Source organism: Bufo bufo, chromosome 6 (assembly GCF_905171765.1).
Source record: "Bufo bufo chromosome 6, aBufBuf1.1, whole genome shotgun sequence".
In the NCBI taxonomy this organism is placed as follows: Eukaryota; Metazoa; Chordata; class Amphibia; order Anura; family Bufonidae; genus Bufo; species Bufo bufo.
In genome coordinates this window covers 303,285,192-303,305,408 of record NC_053394.1, presented here as the reverse complement: position 1 = coordinate 303,305,408, position 20,217 = coordinate 303,285,192, and the positions used below count along the sequence as shown (strand labels likewise).

The 20,217-nt window shown below is 44.3% G+C and overlaps 1 protein-coding gene across 3 annotated transcripts in view; it reads right to left on the bottom strand.

Moving 5' to 3' along the window:
- FBXL20 (F-box and leucine rich repeat protein 20) overlaps positions 1-20,217 on the bottom strand; it is a 37,047-nt gene continuing 16,830 nt past the window's right edge. Inside the window, exons 7-15 of one of the 3 annotated variants that reach the window (XM_040438201.1) lie at positions 15,004-15,099; positions 13,187-13,313; positions 10,880-10,954; positions 9,325-9,458; positions 8,133-8,193; positions 7,106-7,150; positions 6,959-7,015; positions 1,470-1,682; positions 1-1,373 (exon numbers count right to left, since the gene is read on the bottom strand). In XM_040438201.1, the coding sequence (XP_040294135.1) occupies positions 1,266-1,373; positions 1,470-1,682; positions 6,959-7,015; positions 7,106-7,150; positions 8,133-8,193; positions 9,325-9,458; positions 10,880-10,954; positions 13,187-13,313; positions 15,004-15,099 (916 nt within the window). In that variant the 3' untranslated portion in view covers positions 1-1,265. The remainder of the gene's footprint in view (positions 1,374-1,469; positions 1,683-6,958; positions 7,016-7,105; positions 7,151-8,132; positions 8,194-9,324; positions 9,459-10,879; positions 10,955-13,186; positions 13,314-15,003; positions 15,100-20,217) is intronic. The other 2 variants (XM_040438202.1, XM_040438203.1) reach the window with 2 other exon arrangements.

Below are 20,217 nucleotides of genomic sequence, written 5' to 3'. Positions count from 1 at the left end.
CCATTCACTTCTATGGAGCCAGGGCTGCGTGAAAAAAAAAACCACACAATACAGAACGTACTGCAATTTTTCCTGAACGCAAAGATGATGTGTGAAACACGATGCTCATGTGCACAGATCCATTGAATGGGTCAGGGTTCACTGCGGATGTTATGTGCTCAATACATGCATCGCATCCGCATGGAAAACTTGCTCATGTGAAAGAGCCCCGACAGTCACAAATCCCAGCCTGACCACAGGTCTAACGATCCAAACTTACAGTATCACAGATCCTCGTGTTAGTTTGAGTCTACAGACCCACAGTTAGCTGCGATCTGCAGCTATTGTACGGACGTTCAATTACAAAAATGTCGCAATCCTTGACCGCACAAAGTCACACGCATACACAGGCAATAAGACAGTTAGTAACTGGTCATGTGGCTTCTTTTTTTCTCCATTTTTACTTCTGTAATTGGCATCATTATCACATCCACGCGAGTGTGAGGAGGGAGCATCCCATCATATCATTAAAATTATAATGTACAAAGTCTATATATATATATTTATATAATATATAACTCATTTCTTGTAACTTTTTTTTTTTTTTCTCCCATTTTCAATTTCATTTGTCGGGGAATGCATTATGATGATTCAGAAAGTCCAAGATGTGCAACATGGGGAAGGGCAAGAAGGGTCCAAGGAGGGTGCCCGCTTCAGATTCCCTGTTGCAGTGTGAGGGATACATGTGGAAGTCAGAGCTGGAGCAGTTAGATTTCTAGGTCCTCGTATATTAATCATTGCTCCCGAGTCCACATTTTCTCCTCTGGAACTATAGGGGATAACCGCGTCCAAAACCAAATCAGAACCAGAGAGAAAGGACAAAACCATCTCCTGATTACAGCTGCCCCCTCCCTCTTCCTTACAGGGTTGCCCTTTAACCACAGGAGAGAAATAGGTGAACAAGGCCTAGGTGACATAGGTCCAAACCACCAAATTGTAAATTTCCCCCCATTCCTAAGTTGAGGGGTAATATCCTGGAGTGTTACCTTTCTCTCAGTTTTTCATCAGTCTGGATAACGTAACAAAAAAAAAAAATGAATAAGAAGAACTTGTGTGGGTTAAAGGACCCCGCCTTGTCTGTAGTGGGCATGTGCGTTCTTACATATGGGAGGGAAGTATCACCTCCACCCACCATCAACTCCGTAAGCTGGCGCATTGTCTTGTGAATGAGTCCACCTCTGACCCCACACAGGTGTGGTGGAGGGAGTCCAAAAGTGTCTCTCTTCTCATAGGATGGCACAGCATCTGCAGAACCGTTGCCTGCTGCCCCCTACTGACGGAGGGGGTGTGACTGGAGCAAAGTAAGCATGGACTTTGATGTTGGGGAGATGTGTCTGAAAAAAGGAAGAAGGTGAAGTACAAATACAACATTAGGAGGACAACTGTGAACAATAAAAGTATTAAAAAAATAGAAAAGCTTATACTCTCACCCGCAGCCTCTTTATGCCAGCCCTTGAAATTTGTTGGCAGTCGTACAATTCAATACGTTCCAAACTCTGGCAGCTTTTGAGGTGCTCCAGGGATGCATCAGTAATCAGAGGACAATTATCTAACTCTATGACCTCCAGCCGATCATGGGCACAAGCACCATTGCCCAGGTGGCGGATCCCTTCATCTGTTATTAACTCGCAGTGGGATAGGCTCTGTGTGCATAAAACAGCAGTTATGGACTTCATTCACTACCATTATATGTAAAGTTGGAGTGTCCATCCCTACACTACAATGCTTAAGAAACTTGGGGGATCATACTTCTAGTATAGATGTAGCAGAGCTTAATGGGTTTATTATCACTGACTCCAAAGACGTTGTTAATAACATTTTGTAGGTGCAGAAATTACTATTCTGCAAGGCAAAGGTAGTGTTTGAAACAAAACAAATTACTTCTAAATGACATGAGAACTTAAAATAGGTGCTGGAAATAAGTTATGCAACTTTCTTATAGACTTCAGGCTTTGTTCGGATAACAAGGCCAGGGTTTCTGTAAGTTCTGACATAAGAATCAATGACAGCCTAGCTTCTTTACTCCTAGAGCAGTCTAAGAAAAAAAGCGGAGCCGAGTGGTTGCTACAAATGCAGTTGAACATTTTGAGACACTTTGGGTACATGCACTGGTTTTCGCTGTGGTTCTGCACCAAAATCCACGTGTTAGGCCTCATGCACACGACTGTTGTTTTATTCCGTGTCAGTTGTTCAGTTTTTCGTGATTTTCTGCGGACCCATTGACTTTCAATAGGTCCGTTTGTCATCCGTGTCCGTGATCCGTGGTTCCAGTCCGTCAAAAAAATATAACCTGTCCTATTTTTTTCACGGAAAACAGTTTGCGGACCCATTCAAGTCAATGGGACCGTGAAAAAACGCGGAGGCACACAAGATTGTCATCAGCGTCTGTTTTTTTCATCATTTGCATGGCAAACTTGACTTAGACTTTTTTTTTACTTTCCTTCATGTCTGGTGATCCTCCAAAAATAAAGGAAGACACACGGAAACAAAAACGGAAACAGGTCACGGAACAACAGAACCCCATTTTGCGGAACGGAACAAAACAACGGTCGTGTGCATGAGGCCTTACTTGTGGATTTTGACTCTGCATTGCAAAGGCTCAAATCTGCACAAATGACATGCTACGGATTTCAAAATCTGCGCAGCGGGTCAATTTCCGCACGGATAATTTACGGATAGGGGGTACATACGATTTTCCAAAATCTCATCCACTTAGCTAGTTCTGTATTAGGTTGTACTCACACGACCGTATGCATTTTGCGATCCACAAAATACGGATGATGTCCATGTGCCATCTTTTTTTTTTTGTGCGGACCCACTGACTTCAATGATTCCACGGTCTGCATTTGTAACCAACAATAGGACATGTTCTGTATTTTGCGGAATGGACATACGGAAGCAGAAAGCATGTTGAAGACATCCGTGTCTATGGTCATGTGGTGGTTTTGGGCACATGGTTTCTACAAGTGAAACAGGTTAAAAGCACATTTCACCTAGAAATAGAAATGCTACTGAAACTGCACTACAAAACCACGACAACTCATGGTAAAATGGGTTGGATTTCTATTATGCCACAACCTACTGGCCCATGTGAATACACCCTGAAGGCTATATGCACACAGTACATATTACAGGTAATGCAGTACTAGCTAAGGCTACTTTCACACTTGCGGCAGGACAGATCCGACAGGATGTTCACCATGTCGGATCCGTCCTTCCGCTATTTCGCTGTGCCGCCGCTCCGTCCCCATTGACTATAATGGGGACGGGGCTAAAAAGTCAGACATGCATGACTTTTAGTCCGGCGGCCTTTCGCCGTGCACCGCCATGCGCGCCGGAGCTCCGCCCCTGTCCCCATTATAGTCAATGGGGACGGAGCAGCGGTCTGGCGGCACGACAAAATAGCGGAAGGACGGATCCGACATGGTGAACAGCCTGTCAGATCCGTCCTGCCGCAAGTGTGAAAGTACACTTAGGCCCCTTTCACACGGGCGAGTATTCCGCGCGGATGCGATGCGCGAGTTGAACGCGATGCACCCGCACTGAATACCGACCCATTCATTTCTATGGGGCTGTTCACATGAGCGGTGATTTTCACGCATCACTTGTGCGTTGCGTGAAAATCGCAGCATGCTCTATGCGTTTTTCACGCAACGCATCCGCAAGCAAGTGCGGATGCGGTGCGATTTTCACGCACGGTTGCTAGGAGACGATCGGGATGGAGACCCGATCATTATTATTTTCCCTTATAACATGGTTATAAGGGAAAATAATTGCATTCTGAATATAGAATGCATAGTAAAATAGCGCTGGAGGGGTTAAAAATAAATAAATATTTAACTCACCTTAATCCACTTGCTCGCGCAGCCCGGCATCTCCTTCTGTCTCCTTCTTTGCTGAACAGGACCTGTGGTGAGCATTCATTCCAGGACCTGTGGTGACGTCACTCCGGTCATCACATGATCTTTTACCATGGTGATGGGTTATGTGATGGATCATGTGATGACCAGAGTGACGTCACCACAGGTCCTGTCCTGGAATGAATGCTCACCACAGGTCCTGTTCAGCAAAGAAGGAGACAGACGACATGCCGGCAGCGCCAGCAAGTGGATTAAGGTGAGTTAAAATTTAATTTTTATTTTTTTTAACCCCTCCAGTGCTATTTTACTATGCATTCTGTATTCAGAATGCTATTATTTTCCCTTATAACCATGTTATAAGGGAAAATAATACAATCTACAGAACACCGATCCCAAGCCCGAACTTCTGTGAAAAAGTTCGGGTTTGGGTACCAAACATGCGCGATTTTTCTCACGCGAGTGCAAAACGCATTACAATGTTATGCACTCGCGCGGAAAAATCGCGGGTGTTCCCGTAACGCACCCGCACATTTTCCCGCAACGCCCGTGTGAAAGAGGCCCTAGAAGATGAGATTTTTAAACTAACATGTACACCATGCAGCAGTTTTACGTGCAGAAGTGTACCAGCGGCTATGGAAGCATATCAATTGTGCGGATTTTCAGTGCAGATTTCAACCTTTGCAATGCAAAGGTGAGATTTGGGACAAATCCAAGTCAAAATCTGCATGGATTTTCGTGCGGACAAAATCCACATATGTTACTTGTAGTTTCTGTAGATTTGCAAAGGGTGAGATCCACACAAAGAAAAAAAAGATAAAAGAAAAATCACACAAGCAACTGATTTCTAAATCCTCACAGGAAAAAAAGCAAAGTGTACTCTCATTCACTTTGCTTGCACTCTATTACTATTATGCTACTGTTTTACCGCATAGAAAAAAAGCGTGCGTAATCCGCAACATGTGCAGGTACCCTAAGGGTGTTGGTTACTTTTAGATTAATGTTAAAAACTGTGTAGTATAGACATATTGGTGCCGTTTTAAATTGTTAGGGATATTTGGCTTTCGGTTATGGAAAACGTAAAAAGGTCACACTACAGTGATATTATATCATGAAAGTAGGGCATTTAAGTAGAAGCATCCTACTCTGAAGGGCGGCCCCCAGGTCATTGAGGTTCTAGGGTACAGAGTTACGAGCCTCTACAGGGGTACCCCAGTCTCCAGCAATTGTTCCCTAATGATGCGACCTCGATGAGCTTCATCTCATCCATGAAGAGGATTCTAGGCCTGTGTTGTTCATGCAGAGGCACAATAACTGGACTTTTTCAAGTAGTATGGGCTTGTCATTGTACAATTCACAAAGTGTAGAGCAGTTCTGTATGGAGCAGACACACCTGCCCACACTAACACCACCACCAAAGGCTCATCTGGTGACAACAGTGGCTGATGCATAGCGCTCTCCTTGACGTCTCCAACATTGTTGGTGGCCATCATTTCTGCTCAGTGTGAATCGACTTTCATCTGTGAACAGTACTGAGGACCACTGGTCCCTGGTCGAGCGTAGATGCTCCCTAGCCCATGCAAGATGATGACGCCTGTGTCTGGTGGTGTGGTCAGTTACCTTTGCAGGTCATCTAGCACGAAGACCACGCTGATGTAAATGGTTTTGAATGATCCGTCATGATACTTGGGTGCCTCTTACCTCCCTTAAATATACCTGGAGTTGTGTGGCATTAATCATCCAGCTCCGCAGGGCATTGTTCACAATGAAGTGGTCATCAGTGGGGGATGTGTTCAAAGGACGTCCACTTCTATACTTTTCTGTGACTCTCCAGTCTCTCTGAATCTCTGTTGCAACCTTCTGATGACCAGTGGCCACTTCCGTCTAAGAATATCCTGCTTGAAGCCTCGCAATGGCGAGGTACTGTCGATCAATTGTTAGGTATCGTCTTGGTCTCATGATGTCAAAATGTGAACGGCATGATGAGGAGCACTGTTTAAATACCAATTCTAATGGAACCAGGAAATGTATTGGGCGATTCATGGATCAAACACATGTTGTGAATTTTGCCATTAAGCTCCTTGTTAGAAACAGTAAGTTGTACAAACAATACTGAAACACTGAACAGTTGGACATCTGCATTCAAAAGTTTAGACAAGGTCACATTAAGTTCACCTATAAAGGTTAGAGGGCATTTTCAGTTCATCCTGAAATTTCACCCACAAGCCAAATATCCCTTTTTTTTGCGAGTAGTGTATATAGATGGATAGATTTTTTTTTATTATTATTGTTGCACTGCACTCATTTGGAGCTAAAAATATTTTTTTCAATTGGTCTTGGGCATTATTAAAAATTTTTGCCCCTTTTTCTGTACATCCTTAAGGTTCCCTAGTTTCCTCTGTATTTGTACTGTTTTCCATCAAGCAGCTCAGCTGACGGCTCCTGATCCATGACCTCCTAAACACTCAATATAGCTAAATTCTTATCTTACTGATAAGAATGTGGCTTAAATAAAGTGTTTATGGTCTTGTGGTAATTTAGAGATAAGGTTTATTAGATGACTGCACAAAGTGAAAGTATGATTCACATAGCTGGTTAGATGGTTAGTCCTTTGTAACAAAACAGCTGGATATTTTTAATAAAGAACAATAGAAAAAATTATTTTTAGCCCAAAATGAGTAAACTTCAATTATAAAAAATTGCCCTCGAAGGTGTACATAGCCTTTAAGTCCTTCAGTGTTCTCTTTATGTAGCAAGCCCTGCAGCTGTGGGAGTCGGACATGATCAGGGCAGGTTTCAGATCATTTGATATTAGAGGGGCTGTCAAGAGGTACAACCAACAGAAACATCCATAGGAATGTTGCATAAATACTAAGCACAACTCAACTCATGTCTCTATTACATGGCATAAAGGTAGGTGGTGTAACACGGATTACAGTCCAGGCTGTGACTGGATATTACCTACCTGTGTGATATTTTAGCTTTGATCTTCAAAAAAAACATGCCTTCATCAGCTCATGTCTCCGGCACTGGGTTTAGTAACTAAAACCTGAGATACTCACCAACACCTGCAGCCGTGGACAGTGTATGGAGAGCTGAATGAGGGTGCTGTCTGTTATCTGCAGCAGAAGAGTGAGGATGTCAGGACATTGTGCCCAGACAAGGCCATTCAATCGCCAGTGTTTCAGTAAAGTGACACCACAGCTCACCTGTACACACTCCTCGAGATCCATCTTCTCCAACTCATGACAGTTCTACAGAAGGAAATAAAATAAAAAAATGATGGAGTGCTGCCAAGCTCCTTACTATTTACCATTGAAATGTATTAGTGCCGGATCCAGCATTAAGTGTTCTGGCAAAACGGATCCGGTTTTCCGGTCTGCGCATGCACAGACCTTTAAAGATGCAAAGAAATAAATACCTGATCCCTTTCAATGCATGAGAGACTGATCCGGTATTTCAATGCATTTGTCAGACGGATCCGCATCCGTCTGACAAATGCCATCTGTTTGCGTCAGGATTGCCGGATCCAGCAGGCAGTTCCGGCGACGGAACTGCCTGCCGGAATCCTCTGCCGCAAGTGTGAAAGTAGCCTTAGCTGCCCATAGCAACCAGTCAGATTCCTACTTTCCTTTTTCAGAGCTCCTGAAAGGTAGAATCTAATGTATCACAAGATCTGTCACAAGTTCCTCCAAGAATGAGCACAGATACATAACAGAAACATTTTATCCTCCAACCTGGCTGATGTAAAGACACAAAGCAGGTAAGAAGGTAAGACCCACTATTAAGCCTTATTCACACGTCAGTGTTCCACGTATGTGTGCTGTACGTGTTCTCCACGGACAGCACATGTGCCCATTCATTTTTATGTCTGTATTTACACATCAGTGTTTTAAGACAGTGCGTAGGTCCGTTTTTGTTTTGCTTTTAGCACAGATGTATGCTCTATTTTGTCCGTCTTCACGAATCTATCACGCCACTTATAGTCTATGGGTCCATGAAAACCATGGATGCAACACAGATGCCATCCGTGTTTCACGGATCATTAGGAAGAGATGCTTTAAAAATTAGTTTTCACCTGTTCAGCGTCAGTGAAACACAGATGGCACACAAACAGCAAAAAACAGACACACGGACATCTTCATGGAGGCATCACTGACCACCTTTTCACGGATTTAAGCACAGACATGTGAATGAGGCTTTACAGAAGAATACAAGAAACCCTTCCAGCCTTACTTTAGCAAGAGTGGTGAACCCAAGATCTGTCAGCTGTGAACATCGAGCTACTTCAAGTATTCTGCAAGAAACAAATGAAACAGATTATACCTGGAGTTGATGGCAGGTGACGATATTATGTTCCTGCCTCAGGCATGGTCTATATGGTCTATACGATTCTCTCTGGGGAGCACAAAGAAGTCATCTACATAACTGAATTTTACAGCTAAGTCCCACATTTTTCATACATCTCTAGGAGAGCATAAATGGTGACAACTGCAGGACTTTCAGTCATGAAAACAAAATAAACTAAAACGGAGTATACTTTAATTTACCTGTTCGTATACAGATTTTTCTGGGTTTAGGATAGTCTACCACCCCAACTCCACAATATCATATTCACCTGGGAAAGAACTGATGCCAAGAGCTCAGGGATTTTTCTAGAGTGCCTTCTCCTGAACTTTCATTACACCACTTAGGGGCATGATCTACCCAGTCCCCTCTCTATATACTGTATACCTCAACTACAACTTACACGATCCAGTCACAGAACTATATAATACAGAGGATGGAGACGGCTCCTGAGTAATACTAGCAATTATATTCTGGGAAGGGAAATCCCTTTGATCTTAGGGGAAGAGAGACTACAATTAGAGCGGTTGTCCAGTCGGATTACATTTTTTATATTTTGCTCAGTGTTTTTTGGGGGGGTTTTGTAGTGCCATTCTGACGCTTACTGGTCCTCCTTCTCTCGACTTTTTGGTGTCATTTTGACACGCAGAAAATGTGGGTTACTGCTATGGCCAGCGATTGGTTAAATTTCTCCTGGCCGTTGTTGGGTGCCGAGCTAGATCCAAAAAGTGAAGAGCAACAGCAGGGAGGGCAAGTGCACTATATTAAACCCACCCTGAGACATGTATAAAAAATATAATCCTTTTAACCCACAAAAGCTAATTTACCATTTTCTTCAAGTTTTGATATACGTTCAGCTTAGCAGTGCAGGACAGCAACCTGCACTCCATGTCAGTGGTAGCTGTATAGATGACGGCCATATTTTCATTGGGAATACTATGGACAACCATTTGTTCCCTTTAAATTAAGCAAATGAACACATTGATCCCTGACTGGAATAGGTAAAACTAACATGTTGGTATATGAGGGGCTGGGGGATGTACACATTTCTGCCTCAGTGAGATGCAACCCCGCCTGTTACCTGAGTCGGGGGCAGTTCTGTCCCAGTGCATTAAGAATGGAGTCTGTGATGTTGGAGCAGCCGGAGGCGCAGAGAGATTGCAGCTTGTGGCATCCACGGCAAATCGTGATGAGACCGTCATCCGTTATTTGCTGCTGGGACAGAGGCAGTGAGAGCTGGGACATGAGCTAAAAGCAATGCGGCCATGGCTTGGACAGAGGCGACTGGGCAGAGATGTAATAAACAGGCGTCGCTAGAGTTACAGGTAGAGAGTGGGCAGAGGTTATAAGACAGTCTCAGGTGGACTACTGATAGTGTGATGAAGGGAAGGATAGTTTAGAAGGAACCCCCAAAAATCAGGGCAAATGCAAACACTGAAATAATGTGACTCACAGTAATGAATGAAATGAGCAGTCTACTCTTGGGGCTGGGACATGGCTTGGACATCTCCCCATGAGAGGGTGACTATTTATTTCTGTATATGCTCTACACAGGGCTACAAGGGTCCCAGCAATGGGCTGAACTTGTACAGAAGCCAAAGCAAAATACTCGTCAAAAGTGGACATGTCTTTTGTTGTACAGATCAGATTGTAGATGGATTTGTACCTGAACTAGGGAAGGAGCAGAGCCACTGATGAGTGGACTTCTGTTGGGCTGGATTCACAAGTCTAGTCTGGACCAGGTGTTGCAAAACTACAACTCCCAATATGCAGGGCTTTCAGATGTTCCCAGAATTATCAAATCTGCATAAAAATGCTATTGCTGTGATCATCACATATAAGTAGTTATTGGAAGAGAAAATCCATTATGTACTTCAGAATGGAAATTTCTTCTGCTCCTGCCCTGGAAAATCTTCTCAACTCAGTCTGCCTCTAGACAACTGTCTATGTAAGCCCAGACCAGATGTGTAACTACAGTGGGGGTGCAGAGGTAGCCGTTATACCTGGGCACTGGAGCATGAGGGGGCCCAAAAGCTCCCCCTGCCCCAGGAGCTGAGTATTATGAAACATACAGAATAGGTGGGAGACCTTGTAAAAGATTTTGCTTTGGGGACCAGTATCTTAAAGTTACACCACTGGTCCAGACTTAAGGCCTCTTAACATGGGCAGATACAGCAGGCATTTATTGGGAAGGAACTGTTCATTCTGATAATTTTTTGCATTTACATGCAGCAATCACCTCCGCTGTGTGGGGATGAAAGATCACTAGAGTGATCGCTTGCCCCCAATTGGGAACAGTGTTTCTTGGCAGCAGATTGATGTTTAGACAGCACAATCTGCTGCCCAGGAATGATTTATGGTTCTGAATCAGCGATGCTTTCACCTGAGGAGTGTTTGCTTGTTCATCGGGTGATCAGCCACCTCTACACAGGGAAATTACAGAGAAGGAGCGTTCCTAGGAACGCCCTTTCCCAATACTCAGATCATTGGCCTGTGAAAGGGGCCTTTACCTATACATACCCATAAAAATAGACTGCTCCTTGCAGACACTGAGAGGTCTTGTATAGGGATTCTTCAGGAGAGAGCTAGCAGACAGTGGCAGTTACACACAATTTTTTAATCTCAAGTCCACTTACTGAACATGCCTGTAGATTTAATGTGACAAGCTCTGGACAATGTGATCCAATGCACTTAAGAGCCTCATCTTCCAGCTATACAGGGGACAGATACAGAAGGAGAGAGCAAGAGTTAATGTCCATATATAAGACTATTACTGAGACCACCCCCTCCCCTCTGAAACACAAACACGCTATGTGTGCTAGATCCACGGCCAATTTATTCAGCAAACCCCCTGTAAACGTCATAGTCAAACAGACCTGATTAATAACGCCACAGAAGTCCTGAGCTTCTACTTGTATTCTCAGCTACAGGACTCTATATGCATCAGTGACATATTATTAGTAATGGACACAAATTGTTCCACCACCTCTGATATTCATCAATGACACTCTTAACTTTGAAAGATTCCTTACATTAGGATTTTACCCCTTCCCACATCAACACAATAAAAAAAAAAGTGAATGATTCACCTGGATGTTCCTTCAGGAACCCAATTAAAGGGGTTGTCCAGTCGCATGAAATTTTCAGTTTATACAATGCTTTAAAATAACAAAAGAAGTAATACTCACCTTACTTATCCCCTGCCAAATGGTCCCTTGCTGGTGTCTGTTCAACTGGATCCGGCGATGATGTGAGTGCTGCAGCCAATCAGTAAGTGATGACTTCAGTGGTGATCGCCGCAGTTAGTGCTTGGCTGCAGCGATCACATGTCCATATGTCAACCAGGTGAACAGAGACCAGTGGGGTACCTGGGAAGTGTCAGCACAGGTGCCTCAGGGGACTATTAATCCTTTTGTTATTTTATAGAACTGTACGTGGTTTGTGTCATAGGTCTTGATGTTGCAGTGAACATACTGTGTTCCACTAGGCAAACTCATGTCATCCACCTGTATAACCGTGTTATGCTGGATTTTTAATGGCCCGACCTGGCAGGCAATTGGAGGGAAGGAACAGTTCTTTCCAGGTAACTGCCTGCTCGTCAGTGGAGGTGAAGAGCTGTATGTACATGCAGGGATCACCTTCACTGTATGAGGATCAACGATGGCTACTCCCATTGCTCGTCCTCAGGCAGAGTCATTGTTTTTGGACAGCAGATCACCATTTAGAGAGGATCTGCTGCCCAGAAATAATGATTTAATGTGCAGCATAAACAATGATTTCACCCAATGAATGGCCATTTTGTTCATTCATAGGTTGATCGGTGGAAAGATTATTGGGAATGAGTGTTCGTAGTAACATTTATTCCCAATAGGCTGCCCGACAACTGGGCCGTGGTAAATCCATGATGCCATATGGCATCTGACAGAGACCTTCATGTGAACTCGAAGCATACAGAAGTACAGTACAACTAGGAGGCTGCACAGCTGTAATATGCTTGGAGTTCACACAGCAGATTTTGCCAAGTGTATCCCACAGCAGAGACCCTTTTGGTTTCTACTGCACTTTTTCAATTTGAATGCGACAGAGCCACTCATGGTTTCCAGCAGCATCCATGTGAACACAGCTCCAAGAATGAACATGGACTTGGTCCAGGGAAGTTAAACCTGAACGGCGGTGCAGCTCAGTGAAGGAGACCGCACATTTACATGCAGCGATCTCCTTCACAGTATGAGGACGAGGGATTGCTTTTGCGATCCCTCGTCCTCATACAGAATATTTGTTTCTGAGCAGCAGATCACTGTTTAGACCACACGATCTGCTGCCCAGAACCGATGATCAGTGTTGCATGCACGAACGACAGGATCCCCCGATGAACAAGCATTTTGCTCGCTCATCAGGTGATCGACGGCACATTTAGAGCGTTCGCAGGAATGGTCATTTCCGATAATCTGGACAATTAGTGGTTTGTCTAAATCCTTTAAGTTGGATATACATGGCCTGATATTCAAGCCAATGATCAAGAACACTCACTCCTGATAATCAGCCCATCTAAATTTGCTACAGATCACCAGATGAATGAGCGAACTGCTTATTTATCGGGTGAAATGATCTTGGGTGCAGACACCTCAATCACTGCTGCCGGGCAGCACATCCTGCTGACTAGACAGCGCTCTGCTGCCCAGGAACATCACTCGTCCTCATACTGTGGAGGTGAATGCTGCATTTAAATGCAGAACTTCCCCTCCACTTAATGAGCAGCCGACTGTCGGGGAGGAACGATTCCTTCCAGACAATCGGCTGCCCCTTGCCTAAAGTGAAATGTTACTCCTGAAAGGTTTATTGGAGAGGTGTTTGTTGGAGCCGCCTTCAGGCATTTACAAGATGTCGTTGATGGATCAAACGCACACTCAAGCAAAGGGAAGAATATAAGACAATGGACGTACCTGAGTGCAACCCTTGAGGGACAGAAACCGCAGCCCCCCACAGCCCTTTACCAGTGCCTGGATCCCATCCTTGCTGATCTGATCACACCAAGAGATGTTGAGTTGCTCCAGCAGGGGGCAGCCCTCACTGCCATGTACAAAACAAGAGAAAAGCACGGTGTTGCAAGATTACTACATTTTATACTATTACTTTCTAGCTCAATGCTAACTGTGTAGGAAATCTGAGGATGCTCAGATAGCAGAAACCTCAGCAGCACCGACTAAGTTAAATCTGTAAGAAGTTAAAGGGATTGTCAAGGATCAGAAAAAGGCTTTGCTTGTCCACCACCAAAAGCAACACCAGTTTTATCCAGGAGCTGTGCATGGCATTGCAGCTAAGCCCTCTTCACTTAAAGGGAACCTGTCACCGGGATTTTCTGTATAGAGCTAAGGACATGGGTTGCTAGATGGCCGGTAGCACATCCGCAATATCCAGTCCCCATAGCCCCGTGTGCTTTTATTGTGTAAAAAAAAACTATTTGATACATATGCAAATTAACCTGAGATGAGTCCAGTACGTGAGAGGAGTCAGGGACAGGATTCATCTCAGGGTAATTTGCATATGTATCAAACAGTTTTTATTCCACAATAAAAGCACACGGGGCTATGGGGACTGGATATTGCGGATGTGCTAGCGGCCATCTAGCAACCCATGTCCTCAGCTCTATACCCAAAATCCAGGTGACAGGTTCCCTTTAAATGTGGATGTGCTGCAATACCAGACACAGCCCGTGAACAAGAGTGGTGCTGTTTCTGATATTTTCTAATTCCTGACAAACCTCTTTCATTTACAACTTAATACTGGGCCAACAACTTGTGATTCGAATAGTGAAAAAAACTTGTCATTCTGGAAGTTCAAAGATTCTCATAGCAACCATATGATCGGGGAAAGATCAGAAAGAGCATAACTTAAAAGGGGTTCAGCAAATGGCATTCATCATGCAGACAAAGTTAATACCAGGCCTTTACTAATGTATTGTGATTCTCCATATTGCTTCCTTTGCTGGCTCGATTCATTTTTCCATCATATTATAACACTTCTTGTTCCCATGGTTATGACCACAATGCAAATCCAGCAACAGTGGTCGTGCTTATACAATATAGGAAAAAGCACGGGCCTCTCTGGTGGCTCGGACCGTGAGAGTGCACACAGGGTGGCACTGTTTTTTGTAGTCTGCAAGCAAGTCCACTGCTGCTGTATTGTAGGGTGGTCACAACCATGGAAATGAGCAGTGTATAATGCGATGGAAAAATGAATCCAGCCAGCAAAGGAAGCAATATGGATAATAACAATGCATTAGTAACTTTCTCTACATGATTGCTGAAGTAAGACAGCCCTTTAAGGGGCCTTTACATTGACAACAAGAGTTCGTATGATATCTGCCGGTGTAAAGGTGGCGCAGATTACCCGATGAACAAGTGAAACACTCTTTCATCAGGTAATATGATCATTTCTGTGGTCACCTAAATCATAATTTGCCAGCAGTAGATTGTGCCATCTAAAACAGCCTCTGCTGCAATGATTCTGTATGGGGACCAGCGATGGCATTCGCGATCACTCCTCCCCATACTGTGGAGGAGATCGCTACATGTAAATACAGCCGTCTCCTTCACTGAGGGGCAGGCGATTGCTGGGAAGGAGCGCTTTCTTCCACACAATCATCTGCTAAATTGTACAGTGTAACGTGGCCTTTAGTCATGGGATAGATCAATACCCTGGCCGCCAAGATAAAGAAACTCCTACAACGCCAAGAAGAATGTTCAACAGCAATCCTCACCTGAGAGCCTTGAGGGAAAGGTTAGTAATGGATGTGCATGAAGCCAGGTCCAAATGTTTCAATTTACAGCAAAATTTACTGAGGCTAGACGAGGTTCTGTATGGAAAGACAAATGCAAGAAACTGAGGCTCCACAGACTCCTAACAGTGCAAATGGTTCAGATCAGAGATTTAGGTTCTATTTTGGGAATAGGGAATAGGAATCCCTTTGATTTCAACGAAAAAAGTGTATTCATTGTACTACGAAAATTGATGGATTTTTGTGACTGGAGGTTCTACGTGACAGAAATATAAAAAATCGTCTAACAGGCAGCGACAGACGGACTATGACAGGTTTGCAGTCCTTTTTTGCATGCAGGACAGGTCAATCTATCTGAATCTTCTGCTTTGGCGTTCTTGCTTGGATATTATCTGTTGCCAGGAGGTTGGTGAAACCTCTGATAACGTTCATGCACAATCCTGAGAGATCTGTAGAGGAGAGGTCACTGTGCTGGCCACGCCCCCCTGCACTGCAGGCTGCTGCTTATATTGCTCTCTCCCAGGATTCTTAAAGAGGACCTTTCACCTTGAAAAACATTGTGAACTAAGTATGCTGCCATGTAGAGCGGCGCCCGGGGATCTCACTGCACTTACTATTACCCCTGGGCGCCGCTCCGTTCTCCCGTTATCCCCTCCGGTATCTTTACTCACTAAGTTATAGTAGGCGGTGTCTGCCCTTGTCCTGTGGGCGTCTCCTTCTCCTAGGCTGCAGCGCTGGCCAATCGCAGCGCACAGCTCACAGCCTGGGAGGGTTTTTTCTCCCAGGCTGTGAGCTGTGCGCTGCGATTGGCCAGCGCTACAGCCTAGAAGAAGGAGACGCCCACAGGACAAGGGAAGACCCGCCTACTATAACTTAAGGAGCAAAGGTACCGGAGCCTATAACGGGAGAACGGAGCGGCGCCCAGGGGTAATAGTATGCTCCATGGCAGCATACTTGGTTCACAATGTTTTTCAAGGTGAAAGGTCCTCTTTAACACCTTCAGCTGCACAGACTCAGGGCTGAAGTGTTTACTGTGTAGCTGCAGGCAGTGAGGAGACAAATGCAGGGCACAGGAGCTGAAAGAGAAGTTCTGCAGAGCATTGCAGATAGGGGGAAGATCAGCAGTGTAATTGTCCAGCTAGGACTTGTAGTTCTACACATACAACATGCTGCTGAGCATCCCAGCAGGCAGACATGTCACTCAGGGCAGCTCTTGTATTCACTCAGTTTGCAGAGCAGGGGGAGGGACAGAGATTGGCCCTTTGTTTACTTGCAACAAAAACAGAAGAGAACCAGAGAAATAAGGAAATATTTTTTATTTATTTTTTTTGCCTAAAGCTTGCTTAGCTCAGTTATATAAATCGCTGACCATCAGATTTACAGTACTATATTTTTTTTTCCCCATAACTCGGACAACCCCTTTAAAGGGAGTCTTTCACGCAGATTCACCCTATTAACCTAATAACAGTGTTATGTGCACGGCATCCCCCCTATTAAAACTGTGCTTACCGTTAGTTCCCCGCTAGCATCGTTGTGCAGAAAAACACTTTTAATCCGTATGCAAATGAGGCTGTGAAGGTGCTCAGGGACGGCGTTACAACGGCCGGTGCCCAGGACCCTGGGTCATTTTCATACGAAGCCACTCCCCCTCCGCCGCGTCTGCCCGCCCTTAGTCTCTGCTCTAACCTCCCTCCTTCCGTCCGTAATCCCGTGCATGCGCCGATGAACGAGATATCGGAGCGTGCGCATTGCAGTTTACCGTGCGTTATCGCTAAGCAAGTTTTAGGCAAAAAAAATAAATAAAAAATATTTCCTTATTTCTCTGGTTCTCTTCGGTTTTTGAATCTGCGTGAAAGACTCCCTTTAAGCTAAATTTGCCCTGCAAGTCTGCAAGGGGTACAATGGAATTCCAAAAATATACAAATCAGAGAGAAGAGGTCCAACTATTAAAGTGGAAATGTCCATTTATACAGGGCGCTGTTGGGCATCCCTGCTGTTGCAACCACCATTTTAAAAGTAAAAACCCCCTCCTCCCCTTAAAGGGATTCTGTCACCTCGTTTTAGCCTATAGAGCAGCGGACACGCACGGCTAGATCGCCGCAATATACCTGTCCCATAGCGCTGTGTCCTTTTATTGTATTTAAAAAATGATTTTATAGATATGTAAATGAGCCTGGTAAGGAGCCCAAGGGGCTGTACTAACCTTCTTGGAACCCAGCCCAGCCACGCCCCCTGTGAAGGAGCCCAGCACCGCCTGCGTCCTCCGAATCTCCTCCTTGCTCACAGTTAAATGTTAGATGTGTGAGCTCGCGCATGCGCAGTGCCGGCATAGTGTTCCTTTCCTGTGCTGGCATCAGCCTCAGGGGAGGAACTGCGCATGCGCAAGCTCGCGCATCGCAAGATTTCGGCGATCTAACTTTGAGCAAGGAGGAGATTCGGAGGACGCAGGCGGTGCTGGGCTCCTTCACAGGGGCGTGGCTAGGTTCCAAGAAAGTTAGTACAGCCCCTTGGGCTCCTTACCAGGCTCATTTACATATCTATAAAATAATTTTTTACACTCAATAAAACCACACAGAGCTATGGGACAGGTATATTGCGGACATGCTAGCGGCGATCTAGCCGTGCATGTCCGCAGCTCTATAGGCTAACACAGAATCCCTTTAAATTGCCATGAACCACTAAAGAAAATTACAATGCCTTGCTATAGAGGAACACTGGATGAAGCTGGAGAGCTAAACATTATGAGGAGTTCAAATTCTGTTTTGGTTACCAGCAAGTACTACACAACCCAATTAACAGTATGGACACTTACCCAGCTTGTATGTTAAAGAGGATATCAAGGATTAGATGGGCTATGTCTGGTACTGCAGCTCAGTTTCAATAACTTGAAAGTATAAGCTGCAATACCAGACACAGCCCTTTTTCTAATCATGGACAACCATTATTTTTTTTTTGGTAAGAACAATAAATTCAAGACACCCATTCACACTAAGTGTCTCCATCCAAAAGTACTCAGAATATTGTCAGTTCACAGAGTTACATAAATAAAGTGCAATTAAAGAACAGTAATGTCAAGTTCAATCCAGTGTGTCCATATTTTATCAAACTTCTGGGGACATTTTCTGCTGGTGTACAGGATTTTGTATAATGGAACATATTAATTTATTAACTGAACCCAAGGAGTACGTTTAGGCCCCTTGCAGACGGGCGTGTCCGGATACGTCCCGGTGCATTGCGGCAAACCCGCGCGAGTAGGTACGCAATTGCAGTCAGTTTTGACTGCGATTGCGTTCCGTTGTTTTATCGCGCGGGTGCAATGCGTTTTGCACGCACGTGATAAAAAACTGAATGTGGTACCCAGACCCGAACTTCTTCACTGAAGTTCGGGTTTGGGATCGGTGTTGTGTAGATTGCATTATTTCCCCTTATAACATGGTTATAAGGGAAAATAATAGCATTCTTTAATACAGAATGCTTAGTACAAGGTCAATTGAGGGTTAAAAAATAAAAAATAAACTAACTCACCTCCTCCAATTGATCGCGTAGCTGCCGGTCTCCTGTTCTTTCTTCAGGACCTGTCAAATAACCTGTGGTGACGTCACTGAGGTCATCACATGGTCTAATCATATGGTCCATCACCCGTGATGGACCTTGTGATTGGACCATGTGATGTGATGTCACCACAGGTCCTTTAGCCGGCAGCTCATGATTAATGAAGTAAGAAGAGACCGGCTGCTACACGATCAAGAGGAGGAGGTGAGTTAATTTTTTATTTTTTTTTAACCCTCAATTGACCTTCTACTAAGCATTTTGTATTAAAGAATGCTATTATTTTCCCTTATAACCATGTTATAAAGGGAAAATAATACAGTGAATAGACTGTCATCTTAGCAACCATGCGTGAAAATCGCACCGCATCCGCACTTGCTTGCGGATGCATGCAATTTTCACTCAGCCCCATTCACTTCTATGGGGCCTGCGTTGCGTGGAAAACGCACAATATAGAGCATGCTGCGATTTTCACGCAACACATAAATGATGCGTGAAAAATCAACGCTCATGTGTACAGCCCCATAGAAGTGAATGGGTCCGGATTCAGTGCGGGTGCAATGCGGGGCCTTAAGCGGAAGGGTGGATTTCCAGGACATTATCAGTATTTTGCGAGCGCAGAGGAGTACAAAAACAGAAGAAAAGCCTATATGCCCACCCCAAAGATTTCTTCCATAGTACCTAACAGACATATCTGAGGAGTGAGGATCCTGGGGAATTGGAAAAGAGTATTAAGGAATAGTAGGACCTCTGACCAAAACTGAACGGCCATAGGACAGAACCACATTGTGTGTATGTACAGTACAGACCAAAAGTTTGGACACACCTTCTCATTCAAAGAGTTTTCTTTATTTTCATGACTATGAAAATTGTAGATTCACACTGAAGGCATCAAAACTATGAATTAACACATGTGGAATTGTATACATAACAAACAAGTGTGAAACAACTGAAAATATGTCATATTCTAGGTTCTTCAAAGTAGCCACCTTTTGCTTTGATTACTGCTTTGCACACTCTTGGCATTCTCTTGATGAGCTTCAAGAGTTAGTCCCCTGAAATGGTTTTCACTTCACAGGTGTGCCCTGTCAGGTTTAATAAGTGGGATTTCTTGCCTTATAAATGGGGTTGGGACCATCAGTGGCGTTGAGGAGAAGTCAGGTGGATACACAGCTGATAGTCCTACTGAATAGACTGTTAGAATTTGTATTATGGCAAGAAAAAAGCAGCTAAGTAAAGAAAAACGAGTGGCCATCATTACTTTAAGAAATGAAGGTCAGTCAGTCAGCCGAAAAATTGGGAAAACTTTGAAAGTAAGGGCTATTTGACCATTAAGGAGAGTGATGGGGTGCTGCGCCAGATGACCTGGCCTCCACAGTCACCGGACCTGAACCCAATCGAGATGGTTTGGGGTGAGCTGGACCGCAGAATGAAGGCAAAAGGGTCAACAAGTGCTAAGCATCTCTGGGAACTCCTTCAAGACTGTTGGAAGACCATTTCAGGGGACTACCTCTTGAAGCTCATCAAGAGAATGCCAAGAGTGTGCAAAGCAGTAATCAAAGCAAAAGGTGGCTACTTTGAAGAACCTAGAATATGACATATTTTCAGTTGTTTCACACTTGTTTGTTATGTATATAATTCCACATG